General features: G+C 38.9%; 2 protein-coding genes across 4 annotated transcripts in view; both read left to right on the top strand.

Moving 5' to 3' along the window:
- Positions 1–1,394: 1,394 nt before the first annotated feature.
- On the top strand, positions 1,395–3,581 carry LOC127660043 (UPF0461 protein C5orf24 homolog). 2 transcript variants are annotated; one of them, XM_052150099.1, is made up of 3 exons: positions 1,395–1,604; positions 1,776–1,851; positions 2,115–3,581. In XM_052150099.1, exon 3 carries the CDS (start codon positions 2,118–2,120, stop codon positions 2,718–2,720), a length of 603 nt encoding a protein of 200 aa, XP_052006059.1. In that variant the 5' UTR covers positions 1,395–1,604; positions 1,776–1,851; positions 2,115–2,117; the 3' UTR covers positions 2,721–3,581. The 2 variants fall into 2 exon arrangements, with proteins under 2 accessions (XP_052006059.1, XP_052006058.1); XM_052150098.1 differs by lacking the exon at positions 1,776–1,851 and having other exon boundaries at positions 2,115–3,579.
- Positions 3,582–4,544: 963 nt separating this feature from the next.
- The window catches only part of nsd1a (nuclear receptor binding SET domain protein 1a), a 33,233-nt gene continuing 22,610 nt past the window's right edge, over positions 4,545–15,167 (top strand). For both annotated transcript variants that reach the window (XM_052150190.1, XM_052150189.1), the window contains exons 1-10: positions 4,545–4,861; positions 5,376–6,247; positions 7,808–7,949; positions 8,432–8,604; positions 8,721–10,605; positions 10,677–10,795; positions 11,802–12,015; positions 13,572–13,663; positions 14,048–14,101; positions 14,225–14,273. In XM_052150190.1, the coding sequence (XP_052006150.1) occupies positions 5,393–6,247; positions 7,808–7,949; positions 8,432–8,604; positions 8,721–10,605; positions 10,677–10,795; positions 11,802–12,015; positions 13,572–13,663; positions 14,048–14,101; positions 14,225–14,273 (3,583 nt within the window). In that variant the 5' untranslated portion in view covers positions 4,545–4,861; positions 5,376–5,392. The remainder of the gene's footprint in view (positions 4,862–5,375; positions 6,248–7,807; positions 7,950–8,431; positions 8,605–8,720; positions 10,606–10,676; positions 10,796–11,801; positions 12,016–13,571; positions 13,664–14,047; positions 14,102–14,224; positions 14,274–15,167) is intronic.

The raw sequence follows: 15,167 nt of genomic DNA, 5'->3' as shown, positions 1-15,167 counted from the left end.
CAACGCTAGGTTACCAACGTAGACGTAATGAATATTAATGAGACTGGCCTTCCAATAGGATGGTTACCAACTAACGTCAGCAAAACCTTATTAATATTTACGACATATGCCTTCGCCATAGTAGGATATGACATCTCAAGTAGATTGTAGAAGGCATCGGCGCCAATGGTCTCTGCGATGCTTTTGGGAAAAGCAGCCCTGGGCGTTTGCTGCCACCAACCGATATACTTGGGAAACAACATTCAGTTATGCTTTTGTGTTTTGTGAACCGCTATAAAAATAAAGATAGGTTTCTCTGGATAGTTTTGCGAGGGGATTTTTATATCGATAGGCAACGAGGTACCAAGAATGCAGTGCCACACCAAATTTAGCTCGTTTACTGCGCATTTCTAGCTAGATATTGAATAATTACCCCCCAAAAAAGGAACTCTAAAAAAAGTTATTTTACATAGTTATAAAAATGACTTTAATAGGCCTACGGCTACTACTAATACTACTACAAATAACATTATAATTATTACTGTTGTTATTAGTATTAACTTCACATTTAGGGTGCAACAGGTGTAAAGCTCCTGTAAAGGGTACTTTTAAATTGTATTTTCTCCCAAAACACTAAACAGCTACTAAAACTACAACAGTACTTTCCAGTATAGTTCGTCACTATACACGGCAAAATATTCCTGATCTTTGAGATCATCGCGTGCAATGTATAATATAGTTTGATTTTAAGGTAATTTGATCTTGTATTTAATATATTATTATTTTTTATTTTGCAAATGTTTATAGCCAATGAGAATCCCTGCAATTAACACATTTATTTTGAGACAAAAGACTTATTTGTCATTTACAGTTTTGTTCAAGGTGGTTGAATCCTTTTTTAATAACTGTCCCATACAGGGCCAGATCTATCTACCGGAATTCCCTGAAGTACCTGTTCTAGATCCAGGCCTGGTCCCTTAAGTGTATTTAGTAGTATGTAGTATTTGGGGTAAAAAGCCTCCTTGTTGCATAAAACACATTGTTATGAAAATTGTCCAAAGTGGGCTCACATTGACTTAATTTACTTTGCCCTATAACTTTTATCCCCTTATTTACACAATATCACTATAACCCCCTTCGGGGACTTTTACCCCAAGTGTGGGGTAAAAGGCTCCCTGGTCATCTTTAAAAAATAAATACATATATAGATCCTTTTTTCTTTTCTTTTCTTTTTACATTTATTTTAATTTAACACAAACTTCCATTATAATTTCTATTTGCTACAAATTATGTTGCTCCATCAATATTCAATAAAAGCGACACCAAATGCAGTATACATGCCCACCAGCAGCCAGCGCATGCGTATTAGCTATTCTTAATATTTTATTTATTTCTTTTTTTTTATATTGAAAATGGCTGCCTTTCAGCTTTAAACCTCGGTGGTTCAGGGGGAAATAATGATTCCACAATCCACTATTAATCCGATCCTTTAGGAAGGAAATCACGTGCGGCTTAATATGGCCATATTCCTGCCTAAATAACATTATGCTTTTGGTTTCAAGGATGGAAAATATATCTGTTTCATATTTAACCCTTTGTATTCCGTGATCCGCGTTCCAGATGAGGTACAGTAGTTTCTTTATCCTTCATAATAAAGATCTTTATTCCAATATTTAACGCATATTTGTATCTGTTTTATATTTACTTGAGTTTTAATTGCAGTAATAAATAATCGAGTCTGTAAACAATAGCGCAGACGAAGAAAGAAATAATAATTATAGCATATTAAATGACAGGACAACGATGGGTTGGCATAAGCGATGTTCCCCATTTCGTGAAGAGACCTTGCATCTATGTATCTAGCAGTAAAGTGTAAGTTTAAGTTCAAGTGTAATTGTTTCCATAGATTGTAACAATAATGGTGCGTTACTCCTCCCTCTGCATTAACTTACACTTTTTTTGTGTGTGTGTGTGCAGGACTGCATTTGATTTTCAATTTTGTAGATGTAACAAACATATTTTGAAATGCTTTATATCCTCATGTTATGTTACAGCACAATGAAGTGATTTATTTACATATTGTTGCCATTAATATGCATGCCAATAATGTTTTTAAATGTATTTTGTTCTAACAGAAAATGATGCACCAAGTAGCCAGCAACAGCAATGACTATGGTCTGGGTAGCATTGGGGATGATGGGCAACACCCGGCCAGTCACTTTGAGTTGTGCAGCTCACAATCCAACAAATTTTACCCCTCTGCCCCACCTCCCTCACTTCAACTGCCACTCCCAAACTTGCCCCCCTTGCCACAGGGCCTGATTAAGCCCATGTCTTGCCAGATGAAAGACTCCCAAAATGAATTTCACTCCCAAACCGTTCGAATGAGGGGTGCCGAGGCACCAGAGGGCTCTAAGAAAAAGAAAGGCCTCGGAAAGTCCGGACGTCGAGGCAGGCCCTCGGGTACCACTAAGTCTGCTGGCTACAGGACAAGTACGGGACGACCACCCGGGACCACCAGAGCAGCAGGTTTTAAAACCAGCCCGGGAAGGCCATTGGGCACCACCAAAGCCGCAGGCTACAAGGTGAGCCCAGGTAGGCCTCCAGGCAGCATCAAGACAATGGCAAGGCTAAACAAACTGGACTATAGCACTTGCAATGGTGCACCATTCCCTTACACCATGATGCAGAATAGGGCCTTGTGCGAAGACACTGTGAAGGAGAAAGACACTAATGAGTGAAGACAGGCTTTTCTATTTATTGCAAGGGATGTGGGTGCATGTCCAAAGTGACAGCGAAGAAAGAAAAAAGATGGATTTTGATAGATTAACTCACGTGTACGTGCCGTGTTATTCAATTGATCCTTTTATGCATTGTTTTTTCAAAGACAATTAGCATCACCTTTCTCGCTATGACATATGTTATCCTATTGTACAGATGTGCATGATGGTAGATTTGTGAAATGAATTTACAGTACTGAAACAGATATTAATCTTTTTGGTCCTCAGAATTTGCTCACGTGAGATGTAGAAAAGACTAAATGTGTGTTGTTATACATTTAATGCTTTTGCTGTAAAGATATTGCTTGAAACACACATGGCCTGTTTCACTCCAGATTTTAGGACACATCATTTTTATCCTGTTCAACTGATGTGTATGTGAAAGTGCTATGTTTGTAATGTCCTATTAGTATATTTGTCTTTTTTTGTTGTTGTTGTTGTTGTTGTATTTATGAATTGTCTGGTGCCCTTTGAGGATAATATGGATTTTTGATTAAAAAGAAAATCAATTCTCATATTTCAGTGACAGCATAACAATGCCCTTTGATAAAGCTCTTGAAGGCATAACTGTAAGTTGACATCAGCAAATGTGTTCACTTCCACAATAATTAGTCATGCCAATCAGTGATCAAATCTAAAATACCGTTTTGTTGCACTGTGCAAAAACAAATCACAATTTTGTGTAATTTAATACACCTGATATGCAAAAAGAAAAAAAAAAGAATTATCACTCCAAAAATGATATTGTGTTGGAAAACTGATCAAATCAATTTCCTCACAAAAATGTATTATTTGCATAAAAAAATGTGTGCTAAAATATCATGAATGTCAATTATTTGCATTGTCCAAAAGGAAAACTGCTTATTATAAAGTAAGTAAATACTATACCACAGCAATTCCAGTGTTTTTCTGCCGACATATGTTTTACCAACAGATGGACTGGACAATTTATTAGATTAGAAATATAGTCTTTAATGCCACTAATATAGAATAAGGGGTCCCGTATCAAGGACTGTGATTTAATACGTGGCGCGTGCATGGATCTTCTCCTACTGTATTTGTTCTGATTTCAAATCAGTTTATATAGAAACACTGAACGCGGAACTATAACAAACGACTGACTTATCAAAGAGTGAAAGTCAACCGATTCGAATGTGTCGTTATTACTAATGCGGGAAATCGTAAGGTAGGCCAGTCATCGAGTTGCATTTTTTCCTCGTGCAACAATGGAGGTTGACGTATCTCTGACATACACTTGAGCGTGACATGATGGCCTAATTTCTAACCACCCACGAAATGCGCAAAAACCGAGAAAAAGAAGCATGTCAGTGTGTGTTCCTTTTAAACCGAGACCAATAAATACAGTTTCCCCCTCTCATATGACTTCACCGCTTGGTCGGCTAGCGCGAGCCATCTCTCTAAAATGGAGGAAGTTACGCCTTTGTTAGGACAAGGAAACAAATGGCGTGAGGGTTAAACGCAATATGCTCACTGTTTTGTTTTTTCATGCACATAATGTTTACTGTATGCACGATTAATTGAGCCAAACTTGCGCGTGCTTTGCATGCACTTCGCTCACATACATTTAGTGCACGATATCCACCTGGGAAACAGTGAATCTGGTTAAGTGGATGTGAATGTATACAGACTGGGGGTTGGGTGTGCTGTACCGATTGGTCGCTCTCACCAGCACACACACACTACACACACACACACACACACACACACACAGGCAGTCAGATCAGGGCTTGTTTTAACACACACACAAGCAGGGGCACTCAGCAGGCTGGGCAAACAATCATGTATTTCAATAGAAATCGTGGCCGCTGAGAAATGTGCTTTCGATGCATTGACGTTGGCACGAGGTAGATGCTTCGGTGGAGAGTGACAGCCATCCCGTTTCAGTCTCGTTCATTTACTAGTCTCTATTTTCTTATGTTGGCTAGTGGAGAGGGAGAGAGAATGTGTGCCGAGGCCGGGCCTACTGGTGCAAATGCTGCTGGGATTTTGCAGATCCGCTTTCACAAATTGACCAAAAGTAACGCGGCATGCTCGAATTTCATGGGCTTTCCGGTGGTTTTGTCGTGACCGAGACGTAAATGGTAAGAAACCGGCGATTTCTGTCCTGTTTCTTTTGTATTTGCTGCGTTATTCGTTTCTTGTGGCCGTGGGTGACTTTACTGTGTGTGAACTGTTGATGGCACATGATAATAATGTAACCTACTTCGCCAGCGTTTTCTTACCAAATTCGCACCAAAAGGTCATCTTGAAACAGGCCAGTGGGGGCATATCGAAGTGTCTTTGACATACTGGCTCGACAGAGCGATATATGCTGAGTTGTTTAAGCTCTCTATCATTGTCTTGAGGGATTCTTGACATGACGGCCTACTAGGGTTGCCATATATCATGCTCATGCCGGTGGTGTAGTGTTAGTGTTTTGCTATTACACTGTAGTTTTCATGACTGTTTCTGGGTGCCATCCATCAAAAGAAATTCGTTGTTTTACTTATTGCATTAATTGTTTTTTGCGTTAATTCACCATTTTCCAGCTTCCACATTGTAAACCTGCCACTTGAAAGATCTTTCAAGAGCATTTCTCTGTTTATTGTGTCACAGGATGAAGCCATGACAACATGAATCAGTCATACAAAGTGGCTGCTGGCAGGGATGGCTCGGAGTGTCATGGCAATCCACAGGAGACCAAGGCACTTGATAGCCGCATCAGCTCCTGTGGACACCAGAGCACGAAGCGACAGGAGGACCACGGGTCTGCCATGCATTTCAAGCTCTCTGCATCCTCGTTTTCATACGATCAGAGAGAATCCACCTCCACCTACAGCCCGCTGAGAAGACTTCAGGATCTGACCTGCATGGTGAATCATGCAGATGTGAGTTTGCAGGATAAGGACTTTAACGGGCAGAATAAATTGCTAATGCACAATCCCATTGGTGGCAGTGAGTATGGAATAGGCATCTACCACATGCCCAATTCCCAAGGAAACACTGTCAGGACTACTATTCAGGATTTGGACAAAAATGGTTTCTCACCTGTAAGCTCGGACAGCTTGGAACACTTTCCATCCATCCCAAATGGGTTTTTGCATTTCGAGTCAACGCTGTTTGACAGCGGGGACAGTAAGGATGATGATGATTATGAAAGGGGAGATGCAGTGTCACCGTTTAAAGATTCGTCAAAGAAAGCCAAGAAACGAGATCTGGCAACTAAAAAGGCCCTGCGTGGCCACAGGCTGGACCTAAGTAAAAACAAATATGGAAGTTGTAAGCCTGTTGCTAAAAAAATGTTGAAGTCCAACCCTCCTGCTAGTCCCGCACATTTGCCTGTTGAAGTCATGATGGAGGATTTTGACAGTATGGATGATTATTCAGACAGTGACTGCGATCTGCCCAGCACTGGGAATTATGCTTCAATATTCAACTCTGGTCTCACTAAAAGACCAAGTTCACCCAGTGACTCCCACTCAAATCCTGTAAGATCTTATATATTCACCAGACTTAATATTTTGCTTAGGGTCTTCCCGATAACGATACTGGTATCAGAATCGGGTTCGATATCAAGCTCATGTATTTGTACTCGTAAATATGCTCGATACCAAAAACCGATACCATACGAATGTCATTCCACAAGCGAGCAGTGTGCTAATTCACGATGAAGTGCACAGCACACACAGACCGTGTATGTATTTAATGAAATAGCAACCTTTTGAGGTTTAATAATCACACTGGATCATGTAGTGACCTGTTTTCATGAGGTGAGAAGCTACTGTCAAAAACACAGAAACGGAAAGGTCTTCACTCCAAAATATAAGCTTCCACCATAATAAAAGCACAATTTAAATGGTAAAAAGTATGACAGAAATATATCTCTACTATATAGTTATGCAATATTCACTGTACTACTACTTCTACTACTACTGGATTGTGCTGTTAGGTTCTGTATAAAAGCTCTTCATTTGATAAAAATAATACAATATATTATGTTGAAAATTAAATGTTTTTTTTTCATTTCATTACAGTTTTAAGGAATTCGTTTATTTAGACACCACTTTGATAAAATATTTATATTGTTGAATATGAAAACAATTAAATAAAAGAGGTACCGGTGGTATACTCATACACATTCTCCAAAAAATGGGATCGGGAAATCCCTAGATTTGCTGGTGTATAACATTATTATAGGGGGAACTCATAACATGGAAATAGGGTACCTTACACGTAAGAGCATAATGTTGTCCACGAATGGGAATCTATTACATGCCTATTCTAATACAATTTAAAAATAGCCAATAACATGCACACAAAATGGCTGAATTTAAATGATCACTTATAATTTGAGCCAAATTTGCTGCAATATGTGAAAACAAAAATGTGAATTATACTTTAAAAAGGGTATAGATGTGTCTAGATTTTTAAACTGACATTAGGCAGGATGACTACTTTTGTACATTAGGTAATAATATGCTAATATGTAGTTTAGTATTAATAACAACATAGTAATGACATGGTGCCTCAAAATCAACTATCACCAATCAATCAACAACAGTTTTGCTACATGGAGGTTGATATATTTTTATTTATAGTAGGTATTGTCCAATTGTTTGCAACTTTGAAGTGAAAGTATGGCAGTTGTTTTACTTTCCTTCAACCTAATAACCTCTTTAATCACTGTTTCATGTTAATCTTTAACTATGACAAGCTTGCTTTTTTCAAAGGCAACATTTGCAGAGATGTATATGCTAAGTGCTAGTTGGTTCATACGTTTTTTTTTTTAACTGATCTGAACTTGCGCTTTGTCACATCAAAAAGAAAAAACAATAGCATGCACTTGGCCTGTATTTCAGTCACATGTGTGGGTTGCAGGTAGTCTACCGCCCCCAAACAGCATTTTGCAACAGTTAGAGTGTCTAAAATGTTAAAAGGGTTGTCTAATCAAACAAGGCTACTAGTGAAAGTATTCTACTCATGTAATTAATGTTTAATTCATGTTTTTTATTTTATTTTAAATTACAACTTTTTTATTTGAACCCAAGTCTAACAGCCCGAAGAAGAAGCAGCTCCCTGGGATAAAATACTCTATTGGAGATGTTGTGTGGGCCAAATTCAACCGCAGACCCTGGTGGCCTTGTCATGTAACCACTGATCCACTGACTGAAGTCCACACCAAAATGAAAGGTGCTTTTGCTATGGTAGCACTTGTAAGACTTTTAATAGTGAAATTCTAATTTAAGAACCACAGTAATGATTTCAGGGGCATATGTTTAGTCTAATGTGACTTTGCTTTGCTGTTACAAGCAGTTGTTGTTGCTGCAAAAACAAATTCTCTTGTCACTTATAATTTGAACTTTTTATGCACAGCTTCAACTACAGTAGAATCCAATTTTGGATATGTGATAAACTTTCCTGAATGTTAAGTGGTGATACATTGTATTTCCAGGATAGTTTTGCTGACAGTGACAACACAAAATGCAGACATTGTTTCCTTTTCACGTTCACATTCAAGAAAGTTAATGCTTTGTTCTGAAAATAGCTAGCAGCATATAATGCATGATGAACAACTCTTGATATATGTTACAACAACCCATTGTTGTCATGTTGTCACAGAATGATTCTGGAGGTCAGGCTTCTAGATAATGTCATATGACCTTTTCTTGCAGATCCCAGTCGTCGACCATGCCGTCTTTATTTTGTCAGAATGTTTGGGGAGATCATAGACCAAGCATGGGTCCCGGCAAAAGCCACTGTTCCTTTTGAAGGAGGTCATGAATTTGAAAAACTCCCTGTACTGAGGCGGAGAGGAAGACAGAAGGAAAAAGATTACAAATACACGGTAAAGCTAAAACAAGTTTGTTACGGTCACGTGTTGAACAATAAGTGCTTCGCTTCAAATCACATACGTGTTTTTTTGGGTAGAAATTTTGGTAAAGTTCCTTTGTTGGTCTACAGGTTCCTAAGCGTCTAATGCCATCATGGAAAGCTAGTGTCTCGGAGGCAGAAGCAGCTTTGTCCAAACGGTTAAATAGTGAGCCTCCATTGACTTTCAATCGGGATGTATACACACCTATTTCAGAAGACAAGGCACCTAAAAGTCCCTCTTGCCCGACGTCTATTAAACTATCCACATCATCAAGCTCACTTTTGTCCAATGGACTGGATCCATCAATAAAGAGAATAACAAAACCCAGCACTGGAAGCAAAAAGAAGCCTAATGCTAAGAAGTATAGCTTAACAGTAAAAACTCCTGTGAAAACAAGCAACAGCCTTTTCTCAAAATTATTGTCAAACCCTTCATCAGACAGCAACAAACCTTCTAAAAAGACTGAAAAGCACAAACCCGACCCTGTAGATAGTCCGTATTCAGATATTGACTCTGTACCAAGGATTCTGTGCCCCAAACGTTCAGAGGAATCACCACAAAAAGAGGTGGTAAAAGAATTGAGCACTAAACCCAAGAAAGAACAGCCAAGCAAAAAGACAAAAAAAGCCAACTTGGACAAGCCAGTGAAAAAGGCAGAGTCTGGTTCAAAATGCATAACAAACAGCAAGCTAAAGAAGTCAATGCCCAAAGACAAAACACTGAGGGCTACAAAATCTAGACAGAAGGAAAGCAGTTCCCCAGAGTTATCTGATGGGTCTTTTGCCATGCACTCGTTCTATCTGCCCGCCAGCAGTGGATTAATGTCAAGAGCACTTGCCACCAGCGAAGTAACAGAAGAGAAGGACGTTGAACACTCAAGTCAGGATCCAAAGCCTCCTTCACTGTGTACTGGGGAAAACCACTTAGATTTTCACAACAACTGTACATCCCCAAATGACCATCCTGAGATATCAAATCAGCATTGGCAGGTCAAAACAAACACCACAGAAGATTCCACAGATACATCATCCCCAAACACACCACCAAACCCAACACTTAAATTTAAGAGAATCCAAAAAGAGAGAAATGGCATTCAGAATGGACCTCAACTTAAAGGCAAATATAAAGGTCCCAAGTCAGAGGTCACTGAATCCCAAATCAATTCTGATAAATTCAAAAATGAGAATGTATTCTCTGACATATCATCTTCATCCACCCCATCTTCCTCAACCTCTCCCATGGACGCCTTCCAAGATATGAAGGAGCTTTCTTTCAGGTCTCTTGTCAAAGAGGAATGCAGTTCAGGAGAGCCTTCGCTCCGTGCTGATGCAAATTACAAATTCAGCACTTTCCTAATGCTCCTCAAGGACCTTCACGACAGCCGAGAGAAGGATGGGAAACCTTTAACACTCCCACCCTCCTCTCCATCATCTCTCATCAGGGAAGAACCTTATCTCATCCCCTCTGTAGAGGACACATCTACTGATGTGCTATGTGAAAAGGAATGGAACAATGTTGTGGATCAGAATAGTGAGCAGGGAAAGACATCAACACCAAACAGCTCTAAACAGAGCAAGGCCAAGCCAAAATCAGCAGCAAAAAAGGAGACACAGAAACACGAGGGAGGGAAAAATTTACACTCTCCAGTGAAGAAGCAAAACTCATCAGGCGGTTTTGATGCACTTGAAAATGGTTTGCCTCTGTCAGGGGATCTTTCTAACTCTTGCACTGATGCTGTTCCTGATGTCTGTGGCAAGGGCACCATCTCCAAGGTTGCTCCTAAAAAGCGATGGCAAACATTTGAGTCTGCCATTGAGAAAAGCACCAAGCCGAAGAGCGATCCGGTTCGTCTGAATCAGGATGTAGTGAAGGTTTCCACAGAGCTAAATGGAGGCTTCAAAGATAGTGTTCAAGAAACTCATTCTGATACCCCAGATCAAAAAGATGGTTCAGGAAAATCTTCTGAAATAATAGGTAAAGTTTTGAAAGTTAAAAATGTAATAAATATTTTATGTTGAACTCTAATTAATTTGAAATATTTCCAGTCTCAGAAAACAAAAGACTTCGAAAACCAAGTAAGAGACTGATTGAATACAGTGAAGAATACGAACAGATATTTTCTTCACAGAAGAAGACGAGGAAAACCCCAGAGGCCTCTAAAACGGTAAGCTAATGGACCCTTTTCATATTTTTGGGTTTGGAATGCGGACGTAAATTAAAGCGTGGTAACCTCGTAATGCAGTGAATGGGAGACCACAGCAAATATAATTTTTGCGTCCCCAAAATAAACATTCCTTTTGGTTTAGTGCCCGATTTACTAAAGTAGATCATGCAACAGCACAAACACGGCCTTAGAATCTGCGCTATACGAAATTTGCATGGCGCAGTTCCGATCATGCGGGTGGATTTGAGAGCTATATAGTGGAGAAAGTAGCAGACCACCAGGATCTGGCACACTCTTCCGGAACTGCACAGCATCAAATAGAGTGATCCAGACACCTGAATCATCTCTTTAACATTGTGCATCTGGATATATACCAAGTTATAATACTCTTCTACATCATTTGATCATTATCTGATGAATTATCAATTTAAAGATCAATAGAAAATGTGCTCAAAAATCTTTTTTGTTTTTTGAAAAATTCAGTTGACCGTCTGCTTTCCTCGGGCGGTAATAGCACAATATTAATTGCGGCAGGCAAATAGCATGGAGTTTTATGGTAAATGGTAAATGATCTGCACTTATATAGCCCTTTTTTTAACCTTAGAGGTTACCAAAGCACTTTACACTGTGTCCCAATCACCCATTCACACACACATTAATACACCAATGGCGGCAATTATGAATAGAGAGCATTTGTAATGAGCCTAATTTACATAAAAAGTAGGCAGTTTGTGCGGAAAGGAATGACTGACTTTAAGTACTAAAGACGCAGTGCTATTTCAGCACTGATTGCGCCTGTTTAAACACGATATCGGTGGTTGGTGAATAATATGCAGGTTTTTGCCACGTGCAAATTTGTGCAAGTATGTAGTTTCTCAGGTTTTTAATGATATATGAAGATGAGTTAATGGTGTCAGAATTTTCAGTTTTGTGTGAATTGTAAGTGTGCAAACTGTATTGCTCTAGAAGAGAGTGTGAAAAATGTATTTCCATGCCTTTCCTGAAGGAATCTTGGACCGCTAACACTAAATCTGCACAGACGACTTTAGAACAGATTGCGCCTGATGCTTTAAATTCACCACCTGAAAAACCCTCAGAGCAGAGCACACCAGAAGAGCAGCCACAACAACCACCAGATGGTCTCGTCCTACCTTTAACACCATTATCAGCATCCTGCAAGGGATCCTCACTAAACAAACAGTCATGTGAAAAGAAACCTGGTAAGAAAGTGTATACAATAAACTGTAATAAGTGAGCAGAACTCAAAAAATTTGAGGTAATCAGTTACATCAATTAAATTAAAAACTCAAATGTTATTTGAACCAGAAAATCAGTTAGTAGAACTTCTATATTTTGATTTTGTACTACACATGTATGATAATTGCTCTTTACTTGAACTATTGAATAAGCTAACTAATACATTCTCATTGCACTGAACTTTATATCTAACTCTTTGTCTGAACTTAAAATTACTATGTGATCTCAGTTTGAACACTTCAATTAGAGGGAACCTAACTGACTTAAGGAAACTTCAGTTAGACTTGATTAACTTAAATTAATCTCTTTCCATTATAAATTAGCTAGGGCAGTGAATGCTAGCATGCTTAATGCATGTTGTTTGGAAACACTATATTTTGATTAGCATAGCAATTGCTCAGAGTAAAGCAATATAGAACATTCTTAAAGGGGTCATGGCATGAAGAATAAAAATGTCCTTGATCTTTTGACATATACTGATTGAGAGGCTACTGGGCATATTTAAGTTCAATTAGGCATTTAAGTTCCTTTAAAGGTGGGGTATGTGATTTGCAAAACGGCCGGCAGATTTTGAAAATACACAACTCTAAGGTCCTACCTTCTCTCCTCCAACGCTGGCCCTGACTCCACCCATTCGAAAAACATGGACGCGCAATCATGCACGAGCGAAAACTCAGATGCGCAGTGTTCTAGCAGTGTTCTAGACTCACTAGTCAAACAGTGCATTCACCTGTCAGACAATTTTTCAGAGCAAATTGTTGACACAGCAGGAGGAGGGGGGTCGCATACCACTCTTGAAAGGTGTAGAGCTGATTTTCTCATAACTGTAAAAAAAAAGAACATAGCCAGCCCTGGCGTCTGTACAGCGGTCTTCTATTCAAAACAGGATTCATAGAAATGTGGAACAACCCCACTAGCACTATAAAAGCTCTATTCTCCATACATAAATACAATCGCTTCCTGTTACTGGGTCACGAGCTTTGAGTATGCGCATCGAACGGGACACGCGCGCCAGGGTGGTGGGGGGAGGGGGGCATGGTACGACCGTTTGATTGACACATTTTCTGTCCAATGATTGTAGATGGTCTTGAAAATGATTGGCTGGAGTTTTTCGAGTCCTGCCCGTTCCACAGATGATTAAATTGCTTAATTTTCATTTCAGTGCTTCTAATTTACAGCCAGTAAGTGGGTTAGGAATAGGATTTCAAGTTATTTTGAAAAAATGGTCAAAAAAGAAAATCACATACCCCACCTTTAAATTTAAAGAGACAAATTTATTCAACTTAAAACAATAAAACAATTTGGGTTTCTTAAAAGGTGTCAGTTTCATGGTCTCAAAAGAAAGAGAATGTTCCAAATACTCATCAAGGTTAATTTGTTTAAATTAGTTTATATAATTCCATTTTTACCTTCTCACTACAATGAATTACTTTAAACATGTACCAGTGTAGTTTTTGTCTCCTCACTGCAGTTGTAACTGTCAGATCCTGTGTAAACATTTCTTATATTGCTTTTGCAGCACTGTCAGAGAGACGGCGGCCACGTAAGACTGCACACAAAGTTCTAGACTGCTCTTTTGAAGAGGACTCTGTAAAGATCCCAAAGAAAGGGGTGAGAGTTAAATAAGTGGTCTCTGTATGAGTTTTGAAAAGTAATGCAGGGTTCCCACAATCATAGAAAACTTGGAAATACGAAGGGAATTTTAAAATGGTGGAAATTAACAAACTATAACAAGTCATGGACATTTCTATAGTGAATATAATATCGGCTAGATAGATATTTTAAATCAGTACTTTTCAAAGACTCGGTCAAACCGGTTCACAAATTCATTAGCGCATTGGTCTGATTTGAAATTATTCTTAAAAATCCTTATCCAGTAGTTACAAAGACTGGTTCACTCATTTGTCACAAAGTGTGGGACCCCGATAAATAATACAATATTTTGGCTTCTGCAATTCTATTTGTATTTGACATTTCTCACTTCTGTTAAATCAGGAGAATAACACACAAGATAACAGCCCAGAGGAGTCGTGTTTTAAAGATTCGAAGGTACTGTTTTGAGATGTACTTTATATGCAGTATTTGTTTTCCACCAACATTAAAGAGTTATATTAACAGACCTATTTTTGTCCAACCTGTTGAGCAGTGCTACAGTTTGTAATGTTTTTACAGAATCAGGAAGTGCCTGGACCTACTCCATCATCTCCATCTGCTGTATCAGGTTAGCATTTTTTTTCTTGAGATTTTCTTTTTGTTGTAATGTATTAAGAATAGGGCTGCCAATTGATTAACATTTTTAATTAATTTAATTACATACTATGCAGATTAATTAGTCAAATTAGTCACAACATTTACATTTTTGTAGAGAAAGCCCCTCAATATTCCAATATATAAAGGTTATTTAATTACATTATATTTAACAAATTATAAATATTATATTTATTATAAATATTATAGTTCAGATAACAAAAAGTGGCTTTAAAAGGCAAAGTATTTGATATGAATATGTGGGCTTTTCTTAAGCTGCGTACACACTGCCAGCGACATCGTGCGCGACAGCAGCGACTCCATCCCATTCATTTTCAATGAGAGCACAGCGACTTCCGGCAACACTAGCTGTCACGACTGTTGGCGACTAGATGTGGGCGTGTCCAGCGACGCAACAAAGTTGAGACAAGTTCAACTTTATTCAAATGAAGAGCGACTAACAGAAGCGACAGCCAATAGGAGAGAAGACGGGAGCACTCATGTGATCCTTCTCTCTCAGCTCTTGCAGTAACGGAAAGATGGATGAAAGGCTAATTCTTGCTGTTATCAATTTTCCAGTGCTCTATGATATGGATATGGTATATCCAGCCGTAGCTCTTGCACCAGCCGGTGGTACTCGCCGTGCTGACTCCGAGATTTGACCGGCGTTTGCGTTTTCGCCGCAGATAAACAGCCGCTATGGAAAAGCGCACGCCTTGTTTCTCATTCATCTTTGATATAAAGCATTTTATGTACTGATTCCATTTATATTTAGTCTTTTCCCTCCAAAATGTTTGCTTTTAGCGCCAAGAAAGCGATTTGCTGTCAAGAGCAATGGAATTACATCCGTGAATGTCATTTATAAACG

This window comes from Xyrauchen texanus, chromosome 19, assembly GCF_025860055.1.
Source record: "Xyrauchen texanus isolate HMW12.3.18 chromosome 19, RBS_HiC_50CHRs, whole genome shotgun sequence".
Lineage (NCBI taxonomy): Eukaryota > Metazoa > Chordata > Actinopteri > Cypriniformes > Catostomidae > Xyrauchen > Xyrauchen texanus.
The sequence above is the reverse complement of the archived record's forward strand: the minus strand, read 5'-3'. Positions and strand labels throughout refer to the sequence as shown.